General features: G+C 39.4%; 4 protein-coding genes across 8 annotated transcripts; 3 read left to right on the plus strand and 1 right to left on the minus strand.

The window, feature by feature from the left end:
- Positions 1 to 1,408: 1,408 nt before the first annotated feature.
- Positions 1,409 to 9,147, plus strand: LOC125987724 (probable tubulin polyglutamylase TTLL9). 3 transcript variants are annotated; one of them, XM_049752117.1, is made up of 13 exons: positions 1,409 to 1,544; positions 3,743 to 3,835; positions 3,919 to 4,021; positions 4,108 to 4,293; positions 4,448 to 4,516; positions 4,601 to 4,694; positions 4,776 to 4,816; positions 6,333 to 6,420; positions 6,507 to 6,565; positions 6,651 to 6,847; positions 7,183 to 7,296; positions 7,825 to 7,949; positions 8,030 to 9,147. In XM_049752117.1, exons 1-13 carry the CDS (start codon positions 1,537 to 1,539, stop codon positions 8,110 to 8,112), a joined length of 1,260 nt encoding a protein of 419 aa, XP_049608074.1. In that variant the 5' UTR covers positions 1,409 to 1,536; the 3' UTR covers positions 8,113 to 9,147. The 3 variants fall into 3 exon arrangements, with proteins under 3 accessions (XP_049608074.1, XP_049608076.1, XP_049608075.1); XM_049752119.1 differs by lacking the exon at positions 1,409 to 1,544 and adding an exon at positions 2,133 to 2,243; XM_049752118.2 differs by lacking the exon at positions 1,409 to 1,544 and adding an exon at positions 2,826 to 3,607.
- A 71-nt stretch (positions 9,148 to 9,218) lies between these two features.
- Positions 9,219 to 14,531, plus strand: LOC125987723 (probable tubulin polyglutamylase TTLL9). Of its 2 annotated transcripts, none has more exons than XM_049752116.2 (14): positions 9,219 to 9,423; positions 11,313 to 11,362; positions 11,462 to 11,554; positions 11,625 to 11,736; positions 11,820 to 12,005; positions 12,128 to 12,196; positions 12,265 to 12,358; positions 12,433 to 12,473; positions 12,775 to 12,862; positions 13,133 to 13,191; positions 13,266 to 13,464; positions 13,765 to 13,840; positions 13,970 to 14,094; positions 14,174 to 14,531. In XM_049752116.2, exons 1-14 carry the CDS (start codon positions 9,403 to 9,405, stop codon positions 14,215 to 14,217), a joined length of 1,257 nt encoding a protein of 418 aa, XP_049608073.1. In that variant the 5' UTR covers positions 9,219 to 9,402; the 3' UTR covers positions 14,218 to 14,531. The 2 variants fall into 2 exon arrangements, with proteins under 2 accessions (XP_049608073.1, XP_049608072.1); XM_049752115.2 differs by having other exon boundaries at positions 13,266 to 13,462; positions 13,727 to 13,840.
- Positions 14,532 to 14,956: 425 nt separating this feature from the next.
- On the minus strand, positions 14,957 to 18,265 carry fam217ba (family with sequence similarity 217 member Ba). Of its 2 annotated transcripts, none has more exons than XM_049752114.1 (5): positions 18,127 to 18,265; positions 17,759 to 17,899; positions 17,573 to 17,672; positions 17,341 to 17,405; positions 14,957 to 17,229 (listed from the first exon to the last, which is right to left on the minus strand). In XM_049752114.1, exons 2-5 carry the CDS (start codon positions 17,863 to 17,865, stop codon positions 15,855 to 15,857), a joined length of 1,647 nt encoding a protein of 548 aa, XP_049608071.1. In that variant the 5' UTR covers positions 17,866 to 17,899; positions 18,127 to 18,265; the 3' UTR covers positions 14,957 to 15,854. The 2 variants fall into 2 exon arrangements, with proteins under 2 accessions (XP_049608071.1, XP_049608070.1); XM_049752113.2 differs by having other exon boundaries at positions 17,759 to 17,917; positions 18,127 to 18,262.
- Positions 18,266 to 18,412: 147 nt separating this feature from the next.
- Positions 18,413 to 23,693, plus strand: ppp1r3da (protein phosphatase 1, regulatory subunit 3Da). The gene is made up of 2 exons (XM_049752120.2): positions 18,413 to 18,689; positions 22,212 to 23,693. Exon 2 carries the CDS (start codon positions 22,240 to 22,242, stop codon positions 23,161 to 23,163), a length of 924 nt encoding a protein of 307 aa, XP_049608077.1. The 5' UTR covers positions 18,413 to 18,689; positions 22,212 to 22,239; the 3' UTR covers positions 23,164 to 23,693.
- Positions 23,694 to 23,988: the final 295 nt, after the last annotated feature.

The raw sequence follows: 23,988 nt of genomic DNA on the forward strand, positions 1-23,988 counted from the left end.
TTTGAAAGCTTTAATCTAAGCTAAACCTTGTCCGTTTGCTTGTGTTTATTTATGGCAGAGAGTATAAGCTTGATTATTTAATTCCAGGTGGGTGGCTGAGACAAAAAAGGCAGGGCATTTATTGCCACAAAGCTGCCAATTTATTTATCTTTTCAAAGGAATCTGACTGCAAGCATAAGCTCTTCTTGCACGACTGAAAATGCGGCGTTTAAAACAATAAATGTAGGTACTCTGCATCTACAAACATTGAGCCATTAGGGTTGCAGTAATTGTGTTGTGTCTGAGAATACAGCTGCTGTGTTTTTAATTAAATTTCAAAAATGAATTACATTAATCATCAGTCAGTTACCTGTGTTGCTCAAACTGTACACAAAAACCGGCACCAAATTCCCTTTTCATCACGCATTAGAACTTCCCTACCCTGCCAGGAAGATCTCTGATTGTTTCGGCCTCGTGTTTGCCTGAGGCGCAGTAGAGACCACACTGCACTGTTTTCTTTCGTAATCGTCCTGTCACACTAAATCACTCACGACATTCTCTTCCCTGAGCAATTTCTTGTAATCTTATACCACACTTGGAAAATAAATGTTTTTAAAATGCCTGTTCTTTATCTTTAGCAAAATAGTATGAGCATTCTTTACCAGAAAATCGCATAACACAAGAAATTTATCAAATTCACTGTAATTAAGAGTTGTTAAAATATACTGTAGGAGGAGTCAACATTGAATGAAAAACTAAAAGTCTGCATTTAATCTTGATTTTTGAATTCCTTATCCATTTCGGTGATGCAAAATCATAAATCTGTAATTTTCTGTAGATATGATCATTAATTTTGATTTCACCATCGTAACCCAGCAAAATCATTAAGTGTTTAACACTTAAGCAAATCTAAAGACAAAAAAAAACAGCAGCACTGTTTCGGTCAACTGGAGTGTATCAAATTCCATAAAGTTAGGATTTGGTGCCACGAAATGGTGATTTGATTGCAATTCAGGAGTTACACCAAAGCTACATCATGTTGTGCCACAAACGTCAGTGACAGATCCATCAGTTGGATTAGTCAACTAACATATTAAGAAGAAAAAAACCCCCCCAGCCTGCCTTGTTGATTCTATGCAAATGGCCGATTGCTGTATCCTGGGTCCTGGAAGTCTGCCTTCCTGGCCCAGGCCCCATAAAATCCCATGCGCGCGTGACCTGGTCACCCCTAAGCTTAGAAGTGAAATATACATTGCATGAGATAAATAAAAATACACTAGAGAAGCAAGCCTATTTGTTGTTTTAAAGCACCACTAGGGAACTTTTCAGTTTACGTTGATTATAGTGGCGCCATATGGACACAAATGGTAGTGTTGTGACCGCATTTCCCATGAGTGCCAGCACGCAGCGTCGTGGAAAAACAAAGCAAATATAAAACCACAAGGACCTTACATAACAGTGATGGAGTTTTTATTTTGCAAAAACAACTGGTGTGTCAAGCTCTGACAGTTCCAGACCCAAATCCTGCACATACTGAACTTAAACAATGTGGAAGGAATGCAAAGGTCTGTTTCATAAAGGCACATACTCATTTTCTTTCAGTACAAGGAGTCAGCAAAGAGCTCAAGTAGGGTTGAAAGATGGATTTGAGTACTGCTTTCAAAGAGGCTTGTTGTCCATCACAGTGGATGATCTCCCGCTCTTCCAGCAAAAACATGCTTGAGAGCTCCTTTGGAACTGCAGCAAAGCACTGTGGTTTTTATCTATTTGGCATCTAATGTAATAGCTTGATAAAATGTAGGCTAAGTACGGTGACTTAGTGTAATATCAATTTTGAGTCAATTCAGTACTTAATGGAGACAAAATATAAATGAATCATGATGCCTCTTAAGATGTTTGGGACATTCTCTGTTCCTAAGTTGCCAGCACTCACACTGGGCTTACAAAACAATGTTTGCTGAAGTTATCCACACATATTAACTACGTAGGCAAGGCCTTTGGACTTCATTGTCCAAGCATCGTCTGTGCCATTGGAATTTCCGGTTTTACACCAGCGAGAAAAGAGAAAATGGAAGAAAATATATGGCCTTAGTCTCACCTTTGCAGCTGTAACCTGGAAAGAATTCCAGAAAGGATTTGGAGTGTATGTGGAGTTTGTTTCTTTTCATCCACAAGAACAAGAATCCACAAGATTTATGAGGTTAAGGAGTTACTGATGTTGGGAGTTGAGCAAAGGCTTGGCTCACAGTTGCACTGTCATGTAGGTAAATGGACAAAAAGTACATCTTTGCAAATGCAAACTATACCAATACGTATTTTAGATTCTAATAAATAAATTTAGAATCCTGAATAAATGGTGTGCCTAGTGCTACACTAGGTCTATGCATGGTCCCGTCAGAAATCTGTGTAGCTCGTTATGCCCCTCCAGCGTTTCATTTAATATTCTAAAATATCATTCGTATACTTTGCACTTGATGTTGGGGCTGGTGAGTGTAGATTGATATTATTTCTATACTTTTCTACTGTAGTAATTGTGTGTGCGTGCGGACATTTTTGCGAACACAAAGCTTGACATGACACTTGTCACGTGAGTTTTTCGAGCGCTTCTGACGTCATAGAGTGATGACAAGCGCTTGTTTCTAACGTGTTGGTTGTTTTGTTGGCCATGACAGTTGCTAGATTATTTAAGTACTGGGGTCTTCAAATATAGGACAAATTACTTACATGACACCTTTCCTCACAACCACATTTTCACAAGTTTTGTCGAGTTGAGAAACGGCGACACCCCCTCTTTGTAATGTACGCAACTATCACGTGATTGTTGTTTTGTTGCTTGGTTATAATGGCTCACCGCGGGCTATTTAAATGTATCTTGAAAAGCGTAGAATTTATATTTTTTAGGCAATTGCATTATTTCGTGTACGGTGGCTAGTTAGCACGTTTGCCTCAAATTTCTAAGCTTTGTGGTTCGAACCTGTGTGGGTTTTGTTCTCCACGTACTTGGGTGTTTTCTTCGGGTACTTGTGCATTTTTTCCAAATCGCTGGAACATTTTGTTAATTTCATTGGAGATTCTTTCATTGTCCATGTGTCTGAATGTAAATGCGATTGTGAGGTGTGTCTCGCGGTTGTCTATCAGCCTGTCCACGGTATAAATCTAGTGTTAAATTATGTGCAAATGAGACAAATTAATCTTGGATGCCTAACAGTTGGGGGCAAGTCGTAAAGATAGCAAAGGTGTGGGAGTTATTATTGAATGAAGTGTAATTTGTTGAGTAGGAATGTTTGCCTTGCCGTCCGAAGTATAACAAAACAATGATTATAACATACAAAGTGCCACCTCACTCCAGAGGACGAGTCTGAACAACTCACGTGTTATGCACAAATCATTTTAGCAATTTCACTGACAGACTTTGTACAACCATTGCGAGACAAACAATGCGGAAATGATCAGTTATGTTTTTTTCATAACGTTGCTTCCAGTCAGTATAGCAATGACATGTTATTCTTTTTATGACATGTACCATCATTAGAAATACCATCATAAGGAGCAACTATTAAAATTTAAAGCTACTGCATATGTCACATGGCACATAAACATTGTTAAATTTTTAGCGGAGGGACGGAAGGTATGTTGTGCGATACAGATGTATGACAGGCCTGTGTACCATCATTACAAATACTATCATAAGGAGTAACTATTAAAAGTTAAAGCTACTGCGTATGTCACATGGCACATAAACAATGTTACGTTTTTATCGCAGGGACGGAAGATATGTTGTGCGATACAAATGTAGTCAGCCTGGCCCCATACAGGATGTCTTGAGGCAAAGGCCAGGTTGGGTTGAAGTGAAAGAGTGAGTAGTTTACATTGTCATCATGACAAATCAGCTTCTGTGCCATATTTGTTGTTACAGCTATTGATTTCCCCCCTGTATAGTGATAGTGAATGGGACTTTCACTGGTGTGGCGTGGGCTGGCTAAAGGAGAATTTGTACATGGAGGAACATGTAAGAGTCAACCATTTCCGCAACCATTACGAGGTGAGGGATCATGTGTATCATTAGCTTTATGTCTTGAATTCACTGTTTTCAATAATAACATGATAGTTTTATGCTTCTTCATTCAGTTGACACGCAAGGACTTCATGCTGAAAAATCTGAAAAGGTTCAAAAAGAATCTTGAAAGAGATACCAACTGCGTGGAGGGCTCCAAATGTGATTTCTTCCCCTGCACCTTTGCACTGCCTAATGAGTATCATCTCTTTGTCGAAGAGTTCAAAAGAAACCCAGGCAGCACCTGGATCATGAAGCCCGTAAGCTCAAATTCATCACAGATCAAGTGCAAAATAATATGGCTTAAAAAAAGAAATATGAAAGAAGGATGACTATGCTGTATGTGGCAAACAATAGAATGTGCATGACATCACCAAGTAATGTAACACTCCATTGAGTGCAATATTTTCACAGGCAGCAAAATCTCAAGGGGCAGGCATCTTTCTTTTTAAAAAATTAAAAGACATCATGGAATGGAGGAAGGTGTGTGATTTTGAATGATAACAAATGGATGAATGAATAGTACCAACACAGAAATGTAATTTGTCTGATTACATTGTCTATCAGCATGATGGCAACCGCTCGGAGGAGCAGAAAGATGCCACTCAAGTGGAAAGCTATGTGGCACAACGCTACATTGAGAACCCCTACCTACTTGGCGGTAATTCAATGACTCAAAAAGCGAAGGTTTCAAAGTAAAAGTAATGCAATATAGATTTACTGATTCACTGACTCTTTGCAGGGAGGAAGTTTGATCTGCGGGTCTATGTGATGGTTACGTCAGTATGTAAAAACATTAGTGAAGCCAACATTCATTATTTAGAATTAAAATGTACACAGATAATTCAAATTGGTCACAAATTTTCAACCAGAATGGGTAACCTGTGGCTGGAAATTGCACAATAAAATAGCAAAAGACAAGAAGTCGTGGAAGACGTTCGTCCAAAAAAACAAGTATTTAATGTGCATCACATGATGCACTTTGTTTGTATTCGGGGAAATTACTGGCATGCGTCGGTGGAGATTACAGGGTCTGTAAAAAGCCCTAAACTGTGAAAGTATGAAGACCCAGTACAGGGACTTGAAGAATGGTTAAAAGTCATCAGCTGGCATTGAAGTTAGAAAAGAATGGAAATGGTGAGCGAGTAAGGCTGAGGAGAGGGCACAGTGACAAGTCGGTTTAGGCTTCTTCCAAGGGTCAACCCAAGTGCGCTGACAAAGGAGAGACACCATTTTTTCCAAGAAGTACGAGGTGTAGGAAAAAAAGCTAGTGAGCAGTTTAGTGGGGCTCTGGCAGCAGGAAGCAAGGACCATGTTGGTAGGGTATAATGTAGCACAGGAGGCCCGGTCTACCATCTTGTTATGTCTGCTTCCTGGTGCAGGAGGTCTACAACACCTTGGAAAAGAACTAGGCACGCTGATGCCTGCTCTGGAAGAGGCTAATTTGAACACAAGGCAGCAGCTATCAATAGGGTCCAGCAAACTTCACCACACCACCAAACAAAGCCATCTCTTTCAAAGTTGGAAAAAAAGCCTAACCTAAGGCAACTCCAGCAACAGAACATTTCTACATAGCCCCCTGATTAGCAGTTGTAGGCTGACTCTGTAAAGTATCTGTTATTACCACAGCACACTGCTACAACTTCACTCTGTCTCAACACGATCATCAGCTCAGAGGCATCAAAACATTTTATCATGCTGGAACTGATAGTGCCCTGGAAAGAACAATTGTAGGGAACATGCCAAGTATCAGAAACTTGTGGAGGGATGCAGGGACAGGCTGGAAAACTTTAAATGAGTACATAGAGAAGTATGTTGCAAAAGATTTGCAGGTTGCTCACTCTCGACTGGGCAAGAAGCACGCCATACAATCAGCAAAGTCACAGTAAAATGCACTTAGGTGGCTTTGGTAGAAAAGGTCTGTTCCGTTGCGAGCTGCTTAGATGCAAGTGAGCGCCTGATCATCCTTGGCCTGGTTGCCTGGCTGAGCGTGTATGTTGTGACCGTCCAAGGGCGCAACTCTGATGATAAGTCAGTGTATTCTGAAGATGTTTCTTGAATATTTAGGTCCGGTGCAGCCAGTGACAGAATAAAATAGTTTTGAGAGCTACTGAATTAGAGCATTGTAAGCAACTATAGTTTTCATGAAAATAACAATTCTGGTTTTTAAACGATTTTACTGTGTCATTTCTAGCCAAAAGAGGCCCGGCCATACACAAATCACCCATAATGATGAATTACAATTTGGTGTCTTAACATGTACACTATATCTAACAGTGTCTGTCATATTGCTGCTCAGTATTTTCCCTTGAAGGCATGGTTATATCGTGAGGGATTTGCTCGCCTTTCAAGCACACGCTTCTCCCTTAGTAGTATTTATGACAAGTGTATCCTTTTTGGACAGATACGAGTTTACTTTCCATAGACAGTACTGCTTATTTCCTGTATATTTTCCTTATTGCTTCCTATACAGATGTGCATCTCACTAATGTGGCTGTTCAAAAGACAGCACCTGACTATGATCCAGAAAAAGTGAGTCATTTCACATTCACGTCACTTACCTGTGCCAAACTTTGACTTCATGCCAACTTAATAGTGTGTGTTCGCCTTTACATAGGGTTGTAAATGGAAGATACAGAAGCTGCGTAGATACTTGACTGCAAAGCACGGAAGACAGGTGGTGGAAAATCTGTTCAAAGAAATGGATAACATCTTCATCAGCAGCCTCCAAAGTGTGCAGAAGATCATTATAAATGACAAACACTGCTTTGAACTCTACGGCTATGACATTATGTTGGATAAGAACCTCAAACCGTGTGAGTTTAAATGAAAAAAATATCTGTGTGAGTGCTGCACAGAGGCACACATGTATACATGCACAAACATGGAGGAAACATACTCTCTTATCGTGGATTAAACTTGCCGACCAGGATAGTAAAACAGAGTTGTAAAAGCTTTGGCAGAAGGGATATTATGTGTCATGTCTATTCAATGTTCTTGGCAAGACAGGTATCGGCAATGTTCCTGCTGTATTAATAGCAGCGCTCTTACAAATCTTAAATAAAAACATTCTTTACATTTCTACCTAAGGGCCCAAATTGAAAGGATGACCTAATGCCCAGTGATGCCATCTTGTATCTTTTTTGCAGGTGGCTAATTGAAGTAAATGCCTCTCCATCACTTGCGCCAAGTAGCCAGGAGGATTACGACATGAAGTATAGCCTGTTGGAAGACACTGTGAATATTGTGGATATGGAGGGAAGGTAAATCACTGTCTCCCATTGGCTTTTATTGTGATTTATTCAATACGTAAAAACTATATGAGAAAAAGTCTCTTGAGGCTGTTGGGGGTTGGGTTAAACTCTGGAATCTCTTGATTATTACCGTGACATTTTGGCTCAATTCTTTGTCAAGTGTGTGGGAGACTTTGAGACATCCCACTCCAATTGAAAGAAAAATCTAACTCAGAGTTTGTTAAGGAATACCTTCAGGGCCCCTACATCAACACCCTCAAACACCTTTTGGATGAACTGAACCTAACCAGATTTTGCGAGCCAGGCCCTAACATCAAACATCAGAAACCAAATATCCACTCCTATAAAATCTTTCAGTTGTCAAAAGAGAAACTTATTCAGCGGAAAAAGAAAAAAACTGTAAAGTTCCAGTATAAGCAACACTGCAGGTCACAATACCTTTATCCATACAGTCAATGATGTTTCATTCATTTGAATGAATGAATGTGAGGTCATCACGTATTTGATGCAGACATTATCGGTGCTTTTCCTCCTCAGGTTGACTGGCAAGGAGAAGCGAGTGGGTGGTTATGATCTCGTCTGGAATGATGGGCCTGTCTATCGCGAGGATATTGACCCAGAAATATTTGGCTGTTCATGTTTAAAAGCCAACACATTCTTGGGTAAGAAAGCAATTGTTTGGAGTCAACAAGCTGAATGAGAATAAACTGAATGAGAAGATGATATTTACGTCTTTTTTCAGGGTGTGCAAACGACAGAGAACACCAACTCAATTCTCTTCTGAAAACATTTCCTGGCCAGAAGAGAATGAAGTTGTCAGTTTGATTTACCACACAGCCACTAAATAACTTTCTTCTTGACCTAACTTGTAAGATCAGTCTCAAGAGTTGGCATTCACTCTTTTTCTAACTTTATGAGATTCCCTTCGTCTGTTTCGTCTGTTGTTTCTCATTTGGTCATTCTTTCCAGATTATACTTCTACTGGTTATCGATTGTTTTACTTTGCATTCTGATGGTGATTTTCCAAGACAAAACTCATCTGTGTACATTTAAATTAGCAGTATTTCATTTTGGCATATTAATTCATTATATCGAAAATGGGCTGTTTATTTGATGCATGTGCTTAATTAAGTAAATAACATTTTGCCTTATTGTGCTTTGCATAGAATACTCTTGCTACTTGGTTTTGGTGGTCCAAGTGGCTGGGTCAAGTACTTGTGCTGTGAAAGAGTCGTGACTCGTGAGTGGCACCTCTAGGCGTAGGCAGAGCAGCTTCCACTGCACAAATGGAAAATGGAAATGACAGTTTTGGTGAGCTAAAAGGAGAGAGCGGTGATGACGCAAGCAATGGAGGATACATCGCAGGTTGAAAAGCCTCTGAGGTTAAGCTTGAATAATGAAGCGGTGCACGGTCTGAATAGCAATGGCATTTATTGTGACCATTACGACATCTAGAAATTCAATAATTCAACTCCAGGGAATTATAATTATACAGTAATTCCCTCCATTTTCCATATTGCTTTGTCTTTCTAGAGCAGTTTTTATACTGCCGTAAAAAAAATTTGGGCCACTTCTCGTTTTATAATTATTTTAATTTTTTAGTTTTCCAACTTTCCAGTTAAGAGCATCAAATTATTATCAGACAAAATACCGTAGTAAACATACAAATTCAGTTTTTACATAGTTATTTTGTTAATTAAGAGATAAAATGATCCAAAGTTTCCTGGATCTTCCCCCTACATGTTGACGTCATACATGTTCTATTTTACAGCGTAATAAAAACGCTTGGTTTCAGAGGTTTGTGCTGAGGGTGCCACATTATGTTTTTGTCGCATGGTGAATAAATATTTTATCACCTAATTTTCTCGTGAGTCTTTTTTTTTTTTCAATGAGCATTGCACAACTGTGAATTTGTTGCATTAGAAGGACAATTTAGTGTGTTGCTTCTCAAATCCTTAGCGTAACACGCTCCTTAAAATTAATCAAGTGGGACGATCCTGCACAGAAAGTTAACGACTGTTCCTACGCGGTTTGTGTAGTTACCATGACAACAGCAGTCAACCTGGTGAACGACCTGAATAATTTCCCGTCTGTTTCCCGTCGTGTGAACGCCTAATGTTGCTGTCAAAGAATAAGGTAAACCGGAATCTAATGTCGATGATGATGCTGTGGTACTAATGCTTACAAATATAGTTGGATTAACGATCTACACTAACAATTAGACAAGATCACGCTCTCCATTTTGAGTTGGTAGAAACTATCGACCTCATACGCACCTGCTTAAAATAACTAGTGTGGTATATGGTTTTTGCTGCTTCGCTGGTCTTCAAAAAACACTCGGTGATCGGTGGCTGTTTCCCGACGAATGAGCACTTCAGGGACCCACGGCTGATTGGGAAAAGATTTTATTCAACCGATGTCAGAGTGAAGTCTTTCCAAAAAGTTGAGTGGCACAAGGCATGGATGTCAAAAAGCCCCCTCCCCCCAAAAGGGGGAGAGAGCGAGAGCGAGCGAACCCGCGCTAGAGCGAGCCCTGGAACCAACGAACGACCCCTGCTCGAACGAGAGCCAACGAACCCCCCCTCTTGTCAGGCCCGTAGCTTTTATACCTGACTAGAAGCTGATGTCACGGCTTTGGGTAACAGCTGTAGTTTTCAATCTACTAGTTTACTTCAGTCCTAAAAAGGAGATCTTGACCAGCGCTGTTGGTGATGGACAACAACAGCCACTTTACCTTATTATAGGATTGCACACATTGCTGAAACTGAATTCTCCCTGGTCACGGACAACTGGCCCTTCTGTCTTCTACCAAGTACTTATACATTACTGAAACTAAAGCTTCTCTGTACAGCAAATATAGTTTGATAGTCTTACTACTACTAGTGGATCATCTAGTGCAACATACAGATACGCATAAAGTTCAAAATTCACTTCACTAGCACTGTAGTTATTGAAAGATTCACTTAGTTTGAGTCTCTTGTCCCATGCTGTATATAGTGCTTAAACTAGTTGGAATTGTAGATATCAGCAACTCGCAGAAGAAATTCTAATTTGTATGCGCTATGTAGTATGTATAACCAGAGGACAGATGTTTATAGTTAGAGTTTAGTTAGTATTTTGCGTCACCTCGCTCTTGCTCCAACAATAGTACTTGTCAAACTTTTCAAACAAAATACTACCTAAAATATCCCTGACTCTCCTACAAACCCTCTCATGAGTAAAAAAATAGTATAGCAAGCACAAATGTCAGTCATAAACTAGTCAGATGTTTTATTCCTGAAAGTTATTATATGTAGCTGCCACAATTACTCGGCTAATAGATTATCAAATTAACGATAATTATTTTTGCATGATTGGTTAGGTGTTTAGATACCTTTTTTATGAAACAATTTCAGCTTCTCAACAGAAAATATCGTGTTTTTGTAGTCCTCCGTGAAATCAGATTGATTATAGTTGCGTGTAATCACAATACTGCAAGTCATTTGATTATACTTTGGAACAGAATGATATTTTTTGTCCATGTTATGGATCAAACCAGTAACTCAATATGTATGCATTGTTTGCTGAACACCACCGCCCCTAAATAAAAAGAAATAAGTTGGATTTATAATGCAATTAAAAGGCATTCTACATAAATTTCAAATGTAATTTATATGTAAAACAAAAAAACGCAGTTCCAAAAAAGTAATATATACTTTACAAAGTTACAGCTGAACTGAGCTGAATTAAAATGATAATAATAATAATATTAAGCCACTAAAAATTATTTCAGTATTTTTTTCTACATACCACATTTTGTGATTCACTGTCCTGGGAGATTACTGAGATGACTTCAATGTTTATGTTCCTATTAACCATCAAACTTGGTAAGACACTTCTTCCAATGGGAGATTACTGTTGCCTATTTACCCATCTAACTTGGTAAGACACTTATTCCAAAATGCAGTAAATTGTATTTAAATATTTACTTGCTTATTTTAACCCTTTGTCATGTTAGCATTTTTTTTTTCCTTCCTCGCCCGCAGGCAGCTGGATTCAAATCATCCAAGGACTGTAGCAAGCCCACTGAGAAGCGGTGGGTCATGCATTTAATTATTACTATTATTATTATTATTACTGTTATTATTACAAAGGATTGACGCACATCTCAACATGGTGACAATTGTTTCCCCAGGGAGGCAAGAACTGCTGTGCGTTACAAATGTGGCCCACTTGGCACCATACAGGATGTCTTGAGACAAAGATCAGGATGGATTGAAGTCAAAGAGTTAGAAGTTTTCTGTTGAAATATCATCAAGGTTTTGGATTTTGTTATAAGTGTGTTCTTTTTCTGACAGTGATGAAGAATGGGACTTCCATTGGTGCGATGTGGGCTGGCTGAGGGAGAATTTTGTTCATTCATTTATAGAGGAACACGTACGAGTAAACCACTTTCCCAACAATTATGAGGTGACGGCACATGAGTCAGGTTGTTCTATCACTTACATCATCAGCTTTCAGTAATTATTATGTTTATCTATTTTATGTTTTAGTTGACTCGTAAAGACTTCATGCTGAAAAATTTGAAAAGATTCAAGAAGCAACTTGAAAGGGAGGCCAGCTGCATCGAGGGCTCCAAATGTGATTTCTTCCCCTGCACCTTTGCACTGCCAAATGAGTATCATCTCTTTGTCGAAGAGTTCAAAAGAAACCCTGGCAGCACCTGGATCATGAAACCGGTGAGATCAAATTCATCACAGATGATTGTTTTGTTTAGCGTATGATAGAATGTGAGACTGTTTTGTTTAGCGTACGATAGAATGTGAATAACCTCACTTAAGAGAATTTCATGTTTTCATAGGCAGCAAAATCTCAAGGGGCAGGCATCTTCCTTTTTAAAAAACTGAAAGACATCATAGATTGGAGGAAGGTGTGTGATGCTTACAGGACAATGCATAACAAAGCTATTGTGATCTGACTGATAACACTACATTCCAGCACGATGGCATCCGCTCAGAGGAGCAAAAAGAAGTGATTCAAGTGGAAAGCTATGTGGTGCAGCGTTACATTGAGAACCCATACCTGCTCGGTGGTAAATAATGGACTCAAAACTGCACTTTTATCAGAAAAAATAGGGGAACATACTGATTCATTGCTTCGCCACAGGCCGGAAGTTTGATCTGCGGGTCTATGTGATGGTCACATCGGTATGTAAATGCATGTATTAGCTTAAAAATCTCTTTAAATTTGACAATTTACTGTAGATATAGTGAAGGGAGTTGATAGAAGAGAGTGGATACAGCATTTTAATCCACTCTACATTTAGAACATGTTGGAATTCTTAAAATAACAGATTTATTTTTTAAATGAATGCAGCCAAATCTTTTCACACAATCTTGTGTCATTTCCAGCCAAAATGAAACAAAAAACGTTTTAACTCAGAATTTGGTCCACATATGACTCATTCTGGGGTTTCTTGTATATTTACTTTGTGATATTGTTGCTCAGTATTTTCCCTTGAAGGCATGGCTATATCGAGAAGGCTTTGCTCGGCTCTCAAGCACACGCTTTTCCCTTCATAGCATTGATGACAAGTGTATCCTTTTTTTCAGCATTTGGGTGAATTTCTTTTGATTATTTGAACCTTAACATATAGTACGAAAACATAAATAAAAACTCTACAATACGAATTACCATTTCATAGTGACACATGTACTGCTGGTTTGAAAAGGAGGAGGAAGACGTGTTGGTATTTTTACGAACACTTGGGTTTTATTTTCATTGTACTGGTTATTCCCTTTACGTATTTACGAGTTTCCATAAAATGGTAAAGGTTCCTGCATTTTTCTTAGTGCTTCCTGCACAGATGTTCATCTCACTAATGTGTCTGTTCAAAAAACAGCACCTGACTATGATCCTGAGAAGGTGAGGAATTCATTGCAATCTCAGTGGGAAGAGCCCATCTTTGTTATCCTCAATGCCTGTCTGCCTGTACACAGGGTTGTAAATGGAAAATACAGAAGCTGCGTAGATACCTGACTGCAAAGCACGGAAGACAGGTGGTGGAAACTCTGTTCAAAGAAATGGATAACATATTCATTAGGAGCCTCCAGAGTGTACAGAAGATCATTATAAATGACAAACACTGCTTTGAGCTCTACGGCTATGACATTATGTTGGATGACAACCTCAAACCGTGTGAGTTCAAATATATAGGCATGTTTTCCTATGTGATTGTTTCCCCCACACTCCAAAAAAGCTCATTCTTTCAGTGAAATAAACCAAATGCCATTCTGTACAATGTCCGATTAAAATATGTGACCAGCGGCATTGAGCCGGCTGCCTCACTTCTCTGTAAATCTTTATGTTGCATCTCTACTAAAATATATCATATTTTATGTTTTCCACGAATGATGATGCTCTAAGTTGTTTTGTTTGACCATTGATGATCTTATTTCAGGTGGTTAATTGAAGTAAATGCCTCTCCGTCACTTACAGCCAGTAGTCAAGAGGATTTCGAGATGAAATACAGATTGCTGGACGACACTGTGACTGTTGTTGACATGGAAGCAAGGTACATTTCCATGACATAAGAAGCAATGCTATTTTATTCCTGCACTAATAGCTACCACATTGAAAAATTATGACTGAGTAAAGTAATGGTGGTCATACTGTAGATAAAAACTGTGCTGCACCTCCTTAGGTTGACTGGGAAGGAGACAAGGGTGGGTGGATATGAACTCATGTGGAATGACGGGCCTGTCTTTAGAGAGGACGTCAATCCAGAAATATATGAGTGTTCGTATTTAAAGGCCAACACATACTTGGGTATTTATATCACTGAGAGTGTTATTAATGTGCCATTATTGATTACGTTTTTAAATCCTGAGTCATGTTCTTTTTGCAGGATGTGGAAATAACTGGGAATACCGGAAGGTCCCGAAGGTTTGAGATGCCGTTTCACTAAATAACTTTGTATGACAGAATGGGGCCTCGGCGTGTCATCCATGTCTGCAACACGTGCAACATTTGTGACCATGTGATGAGTGCCTTCTTGGACAGTAGTAGTCAACATACAGTAAGTGATTTGCATCTGCTGTGCTGTGGCAGAGTTCAGTGTGCCGGATAATTTGATGCGCTGGAAATGATCATCCAATTGCTACCAAAATGATTTGAGATCATCACGTGCTTCAACTGCTCCAACTCAAGAAACCCGGATTTCAGCCAAATATGTGTGAATAAATTGAGACATCATGATGAATTTACTTTTGTACACTTTTTCTGACATTTTTGTTTGATGGTGTCAGATTTTTCTTGTATGAGCCTTGGTTCCATGAAGGTTGCAAATACTGACCCCTGGTTGTCTGTCACTCAATTACTCTGCTATAGCTGTTTTTTTTAACCACAGCATATACCAAGCCTTTTAAAGCCTAAAATTCTGGTCTGGTAATTGAAATCTTAGTATAGCTGTATTAGGTCAAATTCAGGATGACTAAAGTCCAAATTTGCATTTTGTAATGAAAGTCAATATGAGCACTGTAGTTTGCTCCTTGTGTGCATAATATTCAGACAATTACAAAACGTGTTATAAAGTATAATGCAATGTACTGTAAGCCATGTCTCGACCTAGCATACATATGTGTAGTCTTAACATTACACTAAACCACGAGTTAAGAATGAGACAGCAGAGTTGACATATTTAGGTGTTTTTTAATAAATATTTTTCATGATGTATATGACACATGTAAACATAATGATGACAATGATGAATACAACTCTAACACAATACATTACACAAATATAACTATGGTGTATAAAATTTGGAAAAATATCCATTTACATTCATAGCAAACATTACCATCAATTTCGTAAGAGCTCTATGCAAAAAATACAGTTTATTTTCCAAGACGACCTTCCACGTGTTAACACACAAGAAGCCCTTTTGAACAAAAATGTGACACTATGTAAAACTAGCACACTTTCCTTCAGTGCACTGCAATTTATCAATAAGCTCAGTTTTCAGACAGGGATGCAATAAACACATAGGACATGTCTTAAAATGAGGCACCAAAAAGCAAAGTGAGTGAGTGAATAAATAATTAAATAAATAAATAAAATACTGAATACTGAAAACACATTACATTAAAATTGTATCACCAATGGCTATGATCATTATTCAGAGACAAAATGTGTGTATATCAATAGCTGGTAAGCATCACTATGTATTATTTACGTTCAAAGCTGGCAAGTGGTTGCCAATTTCATGCCTTTTAGACATTAGTAGCATAACAAGAAAATAACTGCATTGTAGTTTGGTTGAAATTGCATGAGTTTTCTGAGGACACAATCACCCTCCTGCTTGTACTGCAACGTTGTATTGGTTATTTGCTGTTCCATATAATGTTGTGCTTTGAAATTCTGATAGTTATATTGTTATATGGTACCTCTTGAAAGTTATCTGGACACTGGCATAACATCACAAGGTGTTAGTAATAGAGAGAAAGCAAGCCTAGGTTCAAGCTCTAGTGCCAAGAGATCACAGAGAAATAAAGCACTATAGGCTGACTTATTATTATTTTGTTACTATCTTATTTTGTAGCAGATTGGACATTTTTTGATTTTGCACCATTAGAAGGCGCTTTAGAAAGAGACTGTGGCGCTTTAGCAGCTCTTTTCATGGTGGTTTTAGATGCCTGACCTTCTGCTGGTGTCCTCTGCCAGTCTTCTAATTTCTTTGAGGTGATAGCCCCCTTCTTACTTGGCCCTACTCCGAGTTTGTCACTGCCTGCTGCTTTAACCACACCGGGTTCCTTCTTAACATCGGTCTCAGAGTTGGTTCTAACTCGACTTTTCCTCACCTGACCTCGAGCATTTGGGTTTGTTCCCATATCCTGGGGTTGTTTTCGAGCATTGCCTGCTGCATGCATATGCCTGAGATGACTCATTCCTGCTGAGGGGCTCACTGGAAACTGGGCTCCACCTCCGCCTTGTACTCCTTGGCTCCTACCTTCTCTGGTGACTTCTTGTGTTTCACTGCAGTTCCTCTTCACAGGCGCCCCTGGTCGGGTTCTACGCTCCAGCAGTGGGCTGAGACGAGAGTGGCGCTGGTAGGCATATGCAGAACAACTCCCGTTGCACAAAGGGTAGGGAATGTGACAATGGGTGCAAACTGGCAGGCGGGATTGTGCGGCAGCAGACGCAGGTGACGGCGGGTTGATGACATATGGGAAGGCTCGCTGGTTGTGCCGCAGCCCTTTTGGGGAGTTAAGTCGGGATGATGGAGCTGTGTGAGGTCTAGGTGAGTGACCAGATGTGGTCTGAGGCTTTGTGTGTCTCCCAGGTGGGCGGCTGCTCTCAGCTTGAACGGTTTGAATCTGGAGCCACTCTAACTGCAGTAATCTCTCCAGGAATCTCTCCAAAGGCCCAACCGGTTTAGGCCTGGGGGCCCCACGTCCCTCTGTATGAAGAAACACTGCAAGCTGTCTAAGGCTCCAGGTGTTGAAAGGTGGCGGAAGAAAGTCTGGGTAATAGTGGGTAGGTGTCTCCCCATCTTCATCATTTCCATTCCCATGTGGTCCGGGGATGTCCAGTGGGAAATCACTAGAATTAATGACCTCAGCTCGCAGATTTAGATGAGGAGGTGTACAAGGAGTACAAGGCGATGGCAGCACAGGCAACCTCTCCGAGTCAGATAGGTCACTGGCACTGTCACTGTCGTCAATTTTGTAGGGGTCCTGCAGGGCCTCTGGTCTAGGGGTTGGAGAATGCCCCGGCATGTGTCGTAGTCCCGATATAGGGGAAAGCGGAAGAGAGAGTGCTCGTCGATTCTTGCCCATCCCCTTGTGATTCGGTTGTAGCTCAGTATTGCATTGTGATGCCCGGTGATGGCTTCTCCTTTCCTCATTTCTGTGCACACTCGAATGTTGGCTAAGTTGAGGTCTTGCATCTCGCGCTTCTACCGGGCTGTGGGAAAGACAAACATACATGGAAATCTAAAGCTTGTGAGCATTCAGAAATTGTGTTTACCTGAAACAGAGCTTTGGGTATTAATACAAAAGTTTCCTCAAAATATACCTGGGGAGTTTGCTTGTATTCTGAGAGGTGCCGGATTTAAACTTGGAACTTCTTGGCTGTGAACCCTGTAAAAAAAAAAAAAAAAAACTCTTCATCGACTACAATTTGCAATAGTGTCAAAGCAAATTTTAGATCATGCAAACATATCCATTATATGAAATCAGAATACCATGACAATCAAGTTTGCACAAAAAAGTTTTGTATATGTAACATATATTTGACGTTAATTCACCTGCTGCACTGTTCCCACGACGTTTTGGTTTTGACCTGGTCCTGGCAGGCCACTTTGCACTTGGCCGACGGCTTTCTTCATTTTCTTCCCTTTCTTTAAACTGTGAAAACAAAGATGGGTCACTGTTATCTAATAAGCGCCCGATACAATATAAGTTAATCACAGCGGTTTGATTTGAAGTCCTACCTTGTATTTGGTCCGCTATTTTCCGTGTTTTTGACGCGGATCTTCTCTTTGGAAACGACGCGTTTCAGTGTCGTGGATGCTGCGCGCTCTTGTATGATGGGCCCCATGTTGTAGTTTTGCAGCGGTGATGGTCATTTGAGTCTGCCAAGGTAATTAACACTCGAGCGAAAGAGAATAAAAGCTCTATTGGATTTGATGTTTTGCTGTAGGATGTTAGCAGTACTGCAAAAAGTAAAAGTACTGCAGTGCATCATGCGTCAGTATGGATAGCTGCATGTCTCTGCCAAGCGTGTAGCTATACCATCTTCCCATTTAGCTTCTACTTTTCGGCAACATATCAGCTTCGATTCCATATTAGCATAACTTACGTATTGTCTTTTGTACGTCCGCACTATCGCCATTATAAAATATATAACATGGCCATAGAGGTTATTCGCTTTGTTTGGCTCGCCTTCCCAGCCAGTGACAGGTTTGTTTACCTACCAGCGACTGGCTTGCTGTCAGTCCTGACGTAAACTGTATAGGTGCATTGTGGGACTTGAAGTTTAAGCTTTCAGGCGTGGTTTTTAAATCAGAACAATAAAGTCAGAGAGTTCGTCTGCTTCACCGTTAAAAAAAAAACTGCAATAGCGTATATCTGGAGCGGAAAAAGACAGCTACGAGAAAACATGCTGTATTCGTCTTAAACGTGGGCCACCTAATTTAATATCACTCAATCTCCCATAAAACACCAGTTCATGTGCAGCTTCCTAAAATGTTGCTCCCTCCATAACAAATCGTTATCGAAAGAAGCTGGAGCGGTGCATTTATTTTATCTTGTTTGACGTTTATGGGGCTAAAGTTACAGATCAAGTCGTATCGCCGAAACACACGGAAATGAAGGATCAAGTCCAGGCTGCAGTCTGAAACACAGATCCGCGATTGTTCTATGGTGAGATAAAGTTTATGTCACTTAATGAATTTATTGAAGCACAACTTCAACATACCTTACGTGCAGCCTTGCACGTACTCGTCAAATACAGGCCCATCCGTTATTTTCTCCCTTTCAGTTATTTTTTAACATGCCGTTGCCTTTCCCCCATCAAATTTGGACCCTGACAGCGCATTTTTATTGTTTTATTTTTTGGGTTGTCGTATGTAAATACATTAAACTGAAAAAATAGATAAATAAATAAATAAATAATAAAAATCGGGCGTCCGTTGTGTAAAATAAGATGTACGAAATAATTATCTATTCATGCTTTATCTTTTTTCCAATCTGATCCTCCCAGCTGTCTGAGAACTACGCCTGGGCTCGAATCAGAGTTTCTTTCTGACAGTGACTTAGTCATGGACTGGTCGCCTTTCACAATTATGGGCAATTAAATCAGTCTTCAGTTATGTATACCGCTCACATAAAACCAGTGGTGGAAAACATACAGACAATAATATAACAATTCTCGATATCATATATTATTCCTAATCTGAGAAAAAAAAATTCATATGAATAAATCTCAAAAGGAACTTTGAGCTAAACTCAAATTGTGTGTTCTCCATGCACTTATGGCACCATACTGCCCTTAAGAGGCCAAAGCCCGCACAGCAGGAGCAGACGGTATTTACAGTTGGTCAAAATAATCAGTAAACGTAAACTTTGGTGCTAAAGTAATTGCCATTAGCTTCCAGACATTTATGCTTATGCGGTGACCTAAACTGGTCAGTGTCCAATGACATTGCAACTGCTACATATGTATTTTATGTGCATTTAGGCCTATATTGAAGTAAGTTGTGTATTGCAGGAAACTGACTAAATTGGTGGCTCTTAGACAAGAAATTTAAAATGCATCTGCAGCGATTTCATTGAATAATTGGACAACATCACCTAAGCAGTAGTTGCCATATAATGTACATCGTTAAACAAAGTCTATGATGGTCAATATTTGGAGTGCCTCTTGAAATTGTTGAAGCCAAATGTAACTTAAATTTTGAATATTTTTTTAATTAAAATATAGATGCAAGTTTTGCTTTTACTGATGTGTGTATACATCAATTTTATAATAATGATTAATAATTAAATAGATATATAATTTACAAGAAATTTGTGGTGAACTGGTGTTTTGCGGCCATGAAAAAAAGTGCCGTATTTTCTGGACTATAAGTCGCTCTGGAGTATAAGTCGCACCAGCCATAAAATGCCCCAAAAAGTGAAAAAAAACAGATATAAGTCGCTCCGGAGTATAAGTCGCATTTTGGGGGGCAATTTATTCGACAAAATCCCACACCATAAACAGTCATGAACGAGCAACATCAGGCTAAACGATAGCAACAACAGGCTAAACGATAGGTATGCTAACGTGACAAACTCAAACAAAGAGCTGAGAACGGGCCTGACGTAACATGTAGAGTGATTAAGGACAACTATTACATGAATAACATGTTTATAAAACCATCGGTGTCACTCCAATTCATTAAATCTATCGATCGTTCGATACGATAGCAACAGGCTAAACGATAGGTATGCTAACGTGACAAACACAAACGAGGAGCTGAGAACGGGCCTGACGTAACATATAGAGTGATTTAGTACAACTATTACATAAATAACATGTTTATAAAACCATCGGTGTCACTCCAATTCATTAAATCCATCGATCGTTCGATACGATAGCAACAGGCTAAACGATAGGTATGCTAACGTGACAAACACAAACGAAGAGCTGAGAATGGGCCTGACGTAACATATATAGAGTTATTAAAGAAAACGATTACATGAATAACACGTTTATAAAATCCTCGGTGTCACTCCAATTCATTAAATCCATCGATCGTTCTTTGTCAACAATGGGTGTGCGCGGCTGAGGGCGCTTGCGCTTCAAAATATCATATCACGGCTCATATCACGATAGATAATCTATATTTCAAATAACTATAATATAAGCAATAATAGTATCAAACCATCCGTGCACTTTAAATCCATTAAATCCATCGATCAAATTCCTCGTCCTTTGTCAACATCGCCGCGCGTGCGCCCTGACGTCAGCCTCGTCTTTATTCCACAGATCTAGTATATAACTATATTGTAGCGTCAACAAAGTACAAGGATAGACGTGGGTTTGGTAAACGGCTCTTTATTAAACAAAACAAACTTCCAAGCGTGTGGCGGCGTGGACTTCCAGACACGAGAGCTCCATGGCATAGGACCGGGCGTGCGTCATGGCCATGTCCGAGCCCCATGCACCCTTCGCGGACAGCCACTCGGTCGAGGGCCGGCCCCCGACTCAGTAGAGTAGGACCGGGCATGCGTAAAAGCCATAATATTTTTTCAAACCTTCTATGTCACTCCAAATCCTTAATTCCTTCAAACTCTTTGTCCTCTGTGTCACTTAGAAATGGTCACCGCTAATGATGCCGGTAGTCCTTACCTGGGTACGTTTGTCCTTTATGTAAACAACCGCCGCGCCGCGCCGCGCCGTGCCACTGACGTCACTTGAAATAGTAATCTGTTGGTACATCACGGTTCTCCAAACTTTCTTTCTGGTGCTCGATTACTGTTTTCAGCTGCATATTTTACAACTTGAAGTTTGTAACCTGCAAAATATGAGTTTCTTTTTGGTGCCACTTTTCTTAAGCCCACCCAGTTGATGAGTCACGGCCAACGGTGAAATTTAGAGCGCCCTCATCCAGTTTTGTCTGAAAATATAATTTTTTTCAGATGTAGTTTTTTGTTTTGTTTATTTGGTTGTTTTATCAAAGTCAAAGTCTGCTTTATTGTCGATTTTTTTTCATATACCAAGACACACAAAGAGATTGAAATTACGTTCCCACTATCCCTCGGTGAGATAGTACACATATGCATAGAAGCAACACAAAAAAAAACAAGAAGGCACAAACAATGAATAAATAAGAGTGTTGAATAAATGATAAATAAACAAATAATAATAAATAATATTAATAAATATAAGAGGAGCAAAAATGGAGCAAGTGTACATACAGCAGACAGTGGACTTGGATATGGTGCTTTAAAGTGTTAATTGCTTTATTTGATGTTTTCTCTATTTTTAATGTTTTGAATATGTTCAAGATAAAGATATAAAAGCGTGTGAAGTGATCAACTATACTAAAAATAACATGTGAAGTGGTCAACTATACTTGTAAGTAAGTGATGTCTTAATGATCAAGTAAAAATTTGTGAAAAAAACATATACAAGTCGCTCCTGAGTGTAAGTCGCCCCCCCACCCAAACTATGAAAAAAACGCGACTTATAGTCCAGAAACAAAACAAAACAATAATTTTATTCTGTATTGTGTGTTTGTTGGACGCCGTGCTTCAATTTAGTGAAGAGTAAGCTTTACGAATCCTCCCTCTATTAGTGTGTTAAAATCTGTTCCATCACACACTATTTATTTCAAATAAGCGTATGGTGCACACATACTACATACAATTAAGGTGAATGACTCCCAACATTATTTGCAGGTGAGGAGGACACCAGCTCTCTGACACCATGGACAGAGGGTGGTTTATTGGACAAGAGAAGATTCTGCCTACAACATCTGTGCAGGAGACACATTTGTCTAGTGCTGGTAGAGTTTTTTCAAAGCCCTGTATAGCCATCAATCTGAATGAGATGCTAAGGCAAGTAAAAAATGATGTGGATAAGAGGCTGATTCCCATCCGCCCACCAGGTCCTAGAGTGTCAACGCCAAGCACTCGGGACTTCCACTCTTTCTTGTGTGAACCCATACCGAAATCCATCATCCGACGACGCTCACAGTCACTGCCGCCTACCACAGAGAAGAGAAGGAAATGCAGACATGTTGGTGTACGATTTATTGATTCCCTAGGCCTTGACCTGGAGGATATCAAGTTTTTCAAATCTGGAGACGAACCATCCATACCACAGCACGTCAGCTTTAGATTGCTGATGGCCGCAGAGTTGGCCGATGGTAACCAGTTGGAGATATCCTTGCCTTACTTAAAACCACTTTTTGACCAACAGACCAGCGATCATCCAGGATTTTTGCATCGTCTCTACAAGCACAAAGTGTGTCTCGAGAGAGTCTTGTGTTTTGAATTTGGTGTCATCGGAATTGCACAAGTGCTCAATCTAGATTTTGAAAAAGACGTAACAGCTCGCTATTCATTTACAGAGTGGAAGAGCTGTGCCGAAACTAAGGCCTCATGGGTCTCTACTACCACTAAGATCTGTGAAGGACGAGGTCAATTCACTTGTGATACGTTCCGTTTCCACTTGCCTGTCCCTCCATTCCTGCAGCCTGGGGCAATGTTAGAATTTGCCATCAAGTACGAGGTTTGTGGAGAGAAATACTGGGACAATAATCATGGAGAAAATTACAAGTTAGTTTGCCATAACTACAAGCACACTGTGCCCAAAGAATGTGAGCATAGCATGGTTCACTTTTTTTAAGATGCTGCCCCAAAAATGAAAAGCACACTTATTGAAAATGATTACTTCCTTGTGATATTGACTGTTCATTTTGGGGAATGAATGAATCAATGAATGAATGAATGAATGCATGAATAAATAAATAAATAAATAAATAAACTTTTTTTTTTTTACACCTAGACTCTGAATGATTTAGTTTTGAATCTGTGGGAGGAATCAACACTAACAGGAAATGCATCTATATTTATCGGCATTTTCCAGGTTAACCTACTATGTCCTTGTATGTTCCAGTGTTTTATTTGCACAAGAAAGCACATGAATGTTTGGACTTAAATTGGAAATGAGGTTCACAAAATGTCAATGTATCTATTTACCAAAAGCACTTTTTTTCCATCTTACACTTAAGACACCTTATTTTAAAAAAAAGTTTCTCAAATCTTCCAAAATTCTAATGTATGTATTTGAGAGGGACTAAAACAAATATATTTTGTCTTGACTGTTGAGCTATTCTAAACATAATGTTTATTTTGTGTAATAAATAAGTGATCAAATGTCTGGCATTGATTATTTTAGCAAAACAAATGTTACTACTTAAGTAGTTCAAGAAGCAGCAGTACTAATGCCATAAAAGTAGCTACATGTTGGTAAAACCAAATTGACAAATTTTCATGTTTCAGAGAATTGTAAGACTGACTACCCCCGTTCGTTATATTCCAAATGTTTGGTACACTGTTCAACAAATGTTTACTAAGACGCAGATAAACATTTCTAGGTTTTCTTTTTTTTTTTTGCATTGATTCTGACGCTTTCTTTTTTTTTTTTTTCTAGCGCAGCAGGTTTTCATAT

This window comes from Syngnathus scovelli, chromosome 2, assembly GCF_024217435.2.
Source record: "Syngnathus scovelli strain Florida chromosome 2, RoL_Ssco_1.2, whole genome shotgun sequence".
NCBI lineage: Eukaryota > Metazoa > Chordata > Actinopteri > Syngnathiformes > Syngnathidae > Syngnathus > Syngnathus scovelli.

Bases quoted from the DNA above. Each gene is read 5' to 3' on its own strand.
- LOC125987724 (XM_049752117.1), top strand. The intron at 4,817-6,332 runs GTATGTAAAAAC...ATTGCTGCTCAG, and splicing joins TCTATGTGATGGTTACGTCA to TATTTTCCCTTGAAGGCATG. The intron at 6,421-6,506 runs GTATCCTTTTTG...CTTCCTATACAG, and splicing joins TAGTAGTATTTATGACAAGT to ATGTGCATCTCACTAATGTG.
- LOC125987723 (XM_049752115.2), top strand. From the start codon at position 9,403: ATGTTGCTGTCAAAGAATAAG. The intron at 9,424-11,312 runs GTAAACCGGAAT...CCTCGCCCGCAG, and splicing joins TGTTGCTGTCAAAGAATAAG to GCAGCTGGATTCAAATCATC. The intron at 11,737-11,819 runs GTGACGGCACAT...TTTATGTTTTAG, and splicing joins ACTTTCCCAACAATTATGAG to TTGACTCGTAAAGACTTCAT.
- fam217ba (XM_049752114.1), bottom strand. From the start codon at position 17,865: ATGGGGCCCATCATACAAGAGCGCGCAGCATCCACGACACTGAAACGC. The intron at 17,673-17,758 runs GTAGGACTTCAA...TTGTTTTCACAG, and splicing joins AATAGCGGACCAAATACAAG to TTTAAAGAAAGGGAAGAAAA. The intron at 17,230-17,340 runs GTATATTTTGAG...TCTTTCCCACAG, and splicing joins AATACAAGCAAACTCCCCAG to CCCGGTAGAAGCGCGAGATG.
- ppp1r3da (XM_049752120.2), top strand. From the start codon at position 22,240: ATGGACAGAGGGTGGTTTATTGGACAAGAGAAGATTCTGCCTACAACA.